This window comes from Nicotiana tabacum, chromosome 13, assembly GCF_000715075.1.
Source record: "Nicotiana tabacum cultivar K326 chromosome 13, ASM71507v2, whole genome shotgun sequence".
Taxonomy (NCBI): Eukaryota; Viridiplantae; Streptophyta; class Magnoliopsida; order Solanales; family Solanaceae; genus Nicotiana; species Nicotiana tabacum.
In genome coordinates, this window is record NC_134092.1 from 26,308,437 (window position 1) to 26,313,049 (window position 4,613).

A 4,613-nucleotide genomic window follows, 5' to 3' on the forward strand; every position below is an offset into this window, starting at 1 on the left:
CACAAAATGTCGTATGCATCCCAATTATTTTTTTAACAATAAAAATGAAATTTGTTTTCATAGTAATGATTTAGTGAATAAAGCTGCTGAGTCTACCCCAATTATATAGGGCATTCATACTTTTCACAATTTTACCTTTTAATCTGATAGTGATTTTTAGTATGTTATTATAAGAAATATACTAGTAACGTATTCTCTTACATCTAACTTTAATTATTTAAGTTTCAAATTTTGAAGTGATGGACACTTTCAAATATTACGATAGCATCTGGCCATAATAATTGCATAGACATCATCAAGATGTATGATGGAATGAATACGATGAGATCTTGACTTCGAGCCTTGAAATGAAAACAATTCTCGTAAGGAACGCTTTCCCTTTTAAAAGCCTTACGCAATGTGAATCCAACTTAATTAATGTGCAAATATCACATACCTAATTGAAAATCAAAACCAAAAAGAAAGTTGCATAGACACTCGAGCTTGACAAGTTCAAGCAATTTCATAAAAAAGTGCATGTTACACCTAGCTTGATTCAATATCCCACTCAAAAAGAACTTTTTGTTGAATTTCCTCTCAGATAAGTGTGACCTCAGAAAAATCAAATTGTCATACAAAATAAAACTAACTAATTAAATAATTTAAGGAAAAAGTGCAGACTGTGACTGCTCAATTATATATTTTTTTGCTTCATTTTCGATACATATATGGAGACAAAAATTACACCTATACATGATATTATCTCTTGGACAAGAATAATCCTAAAGAAATGAACATAATTTTAGCAATTTGAAAGGTCAAAAACATTTGGATAGTGTAAGGGCCACCATTTAACGTACGTAAATAGACATATTAATAGTTATCTATGTAAACTTGGACAATATTCACTAGATTCCCAACAAACATGAACCTTTTTGCTTTTTAGCTGAATTATTAGAAGAATCTTTTTTCAAGAATCCAACATGACAACTGAAACCTTTTCTTGATTTTCAGTTGAAACATTTTTATGTGAAGATTCATAGTCTGACTCCAATTTTCTTGGATTTGAGACTTAATTGTTATTATATTTATTTTTCTGTAAATTCGAGATTAAATAGCAACAAAAAAAGAAAGTATACAAATGGAGTTGATTTTGCAAGAAGATGATGGTATGTTGGTGCCACCCACAAATTTCTCAATAGTGGAAGATAACTGCATTTACAGAAGTGGCTTCCCTCAGCCCTCCAATTTTCCATTTTTGCAGTCACTCAATCTGAGCTCTATCATGTTAGTCTCTATTTTTTTTTTCATTGAGCTTATGTTCTATTTTAGCTATTAGAGATTCTTATTTCAGTAGGAAACATAAGAGAACTTCTAGTACTTTTTAAAACAAAATTTAATTTATATTATGTTGACGTGAGATTAATTTAAATGAAAATACTGTCAGTAAGGATTCATATAGTCGACTCTAACTTGTTTGGGGCTGCAACTTAGCGTTGTTGTTGCGTTTAGTGACACTGAAAATAGTTTTTGCACTGTCAGTTTAAGTTAGACCTATAATGATAGCCAATTTTCTGTATCAAGTCTTATATGTTAACTTACTGGTTAAATTTCTCTAGAAAAGAGGAAGAGAGGAAAAAAGAAAGGGTCTTTTTGAATATTAATTTCTCATTATTTTTTTCAAGATTCTCTGAGTTTGTCCTTCTCATTGTGGGGAACTGAGGATTGATTTTTTTTTTTTGTCTGCAGATGTTTGTGTCCAGAGCCTTATCCTGAAGAGAATTTGGAGTTTCTTCGCTTTAACAATATAAAGCTTTTCCAATTTGGAATGGATGGCACTAAGGTAGTTTATTGTTCTTCTATCAGTTTTTTCTTTTATTTGTAAAACTTTGCTATAATCAATTAACTCAAGTTTGTCTTTTAAGCATATCACTGTGGACTATTCTGTAGAATTTGTTTTTATATTGGGGCTGTTGTTTCATGAATGATTATACATTTTCTTGGTTGAAAAAAGAAATGTACAACCACTTCATATATAACCAAAACTATGTGAATGCTTCTTTGTTTTCTCAAAGAATATTTCACCTTTACTTGTTCCTTTTCTGTTTGAGGCAGATTAGCAAACAATATGCAAAATTTTAGGTACTATATTGGGTTTTATCAAGTCTCCCTATGTGAGATTTGCAAGTATTGTCAAACATCTCTATAACAATGTATTTGTCTGGAAATTATTTGGCTGCTATAACGAAATGCTGTTGTAAAGAACATATAATATAACATAACATGAAAAATCGATTCCAAGAAAACTTGGCCGTTATAGCGAAATGCTGTTATAGAGAATAGTTATTATAGAAAAGTCTGACTGTATAGCAGATTCCAAGGTTGGTATAGAGGGGGAAGGTTACGGTAGGGTAACGAGTATAGCAAAATAATCTAATTATGAAGAATCCTATAAGGTACGAATTAATATAGCCGACTCCAACTATCGTGGGATTCAGAATAGTTGATTGATAGATGTTGGGTCTCGATAATCCGGCTTTTGATTTTTACAGAAATGGTGCATTTTGTTCCTAATAGAGTTGCAATACAGACATCCATTTTTATTTCTTCTGTTTATATCTTAAAATTGAATGCTCAGTTTATGTTCCACATAGGAATAGTGCTGCCAAGTTCAGAGTTTAGATTGCATTGAAGTTAGTTAATGTTGTAATTAGCAAGATCAAGATTCAGCCTTGTGACAATTTTTGTATCTACTGTTTTGTTTCTCAATGTTTTTTGAGTGAGAGGCTTTTCAGTTAAATTCTTATAATCTTGGTTGAAAAGTTGGAAGTTTTTTTTCCTTTCAGGAGGCATCAGCTATGTCGAGGAGTGCTATAACAGAGGCTTTGAAAGTGCTAACAGGTATCAATCTCTAGCATTTTCTCTATATCATGTATTTTAGGCCTATATTCTAGTATATAAATGGTGGCATTCTTTTCTTTTTGTCTTTAGATGTCAGAAACCATCCAGTTCTTATCCACTGCAAGCGCGGAAAGGTGCGTTAAGTTCGTTCTTTTTAACTTGGGCAGCTCTAAGATGAGCATTTTTTCTGCAGTTGTTGGTTTTGTAGCCTATGCTTACCTGTCCATTTTGTTCTATTTGCGCCTGAATGCTAAGGAAATTTATGGTTTGCAAATGCAATCCTCAAATTGTGCTGCACAATAATGAACTTATATCCAGTACGCACGTGTTCATTTATCTCTCTCTCTCTCTCTCTCGAGTTTCATTTGAATTTGTACTGTTTCATTGTCTGCATTGCTTACAAAACTGACCTTTCTGTTCTGCTGGAGCTTGAAACATTTGATTTCTCTTGGTAGTCTGGATTGCTTGGCTTTCAGTAGTAGTAAACATATGCTTTCCTTGTTGTAGAGTCTATAGATGGACCATGGACTCTGATTGGATGTTTAAAATTGAGTCTTATTTGTATTTCCTTTCGAATACTGATGAACTGAATGCTTTCTTTACTTCATCCTCCTTAGAGGCTGATGCTTATTATCAATGTGTCCGACTGAATTCAATATTTTCGACAGGAAACATATATGTGCATGTCTGTGAAAAAACCACTAAAGTTTCGACAGATGTTAGATGTTGAACCCATTATTTCAAAAATACAATGTGCTCAGTGTAAAAAAAAGGGCAGCCTTTGACCCTCGCGGGGTTTTGACATTGCTGCTTCAATTTCCAATTCCCGTGCTATGGTTATAACACATACTTCATTTACTCCTGCAGCATCGCACTGGCTGCATTGTCGGCTGCCTCAGGAAATGGCAGAGTTGGTGTTTGTCTTCTGTGATGGAGGAGTACAAGCATTTTGCAGGCACAAAGTGGAGAGAATCAGACCTAAAATTTCTTGAGACTTACGATTGTTCATGCATAAGGCATTGCCTCGAGAGCATAATCTACACGTGCTATGGTTCAACGAAAAGGCGCTTGCTATATAGAGAAGAAATTCTGCAGAAACCTCTGATGACTTCTGTTCTATAGAGGGATTATCCATCCCAACTTTTTGAAGGGATTGGATATTCTTTTGTTCATTCAATTATAAGAATCCATTCCGCGTGTCATCGAAGTGAAAAGTTCTGTTAGGTTCTCAGTAGCAGTTGACAACTGTTACCTTTTTTACTTCACCAATTAGTCGTTGTAGCCTTAAGCTTCTTTGGTGTTTTTATAAACTACTTCAGATCCATCTATACTCTACTTCTCAAATGCCTTAATTCACTACCTATTCTTCCTTCTATTTTTTCTGCACAAGAAAAAAACTTTATCACTTTATCAACTTCTTTTTCTCTTCTTTAATACCCTGAAAAGTTATCAACTAGTTGGTCAAGTTTGGTGATCCAACAGAAAAGAATCACAATGAAAAAAGAAACTCCATTCAAATGGCTGAAAAACTGAATCTTTAGGAGTTTCTTCTTGTGACCTAACATCACTTGATACAACATTACTTTAAAAGTGCAAATACTATTGTGCAAAGACCCTGAAAACTTTGGATGGCAAAGTAAAAATTCTTGGATATAGTCACTAATTCAAGAACCAGTTCTCAAACTCACTTCGCTAGGACTTCTCTAAACCTAGTTTAAAATGGATGCCCCCTG

At 33.5% G+C, this 4,613-nt stretch overlaps 1 protein-coding gene across 1 annotated transcript; it reads left to right on the forward strand.

Moving 5' to 3' along the window:
* The first annotated feature begins 861 nt into the window (after window positions 1-861).
* Window positions 862-4,253, forward strand: LOC107783739 (inositol diphosphatase DSP3). The gene is made up of 5 exons (XM_016604758.2): window positions 862-1,266; window positions 1,729-1,822; window positions 2,826-2,880; window positions 2,971-3,014; window positions 3,748-4,253. The coding sequence occupies exons 1-5, from the start codon at window positions 1,121-1,123 to the stop codon at window positions 4,000-4,002; spliced, it is 594 nt and encodes a 197-aa protein (XP_016460244.1). The 5' UTR covers window positions 862-1,120; the 3' UTR covers window positions 4,003-4,253.
* Window positions 4,254-4,613: the final 360 nt, after the last annotated feature.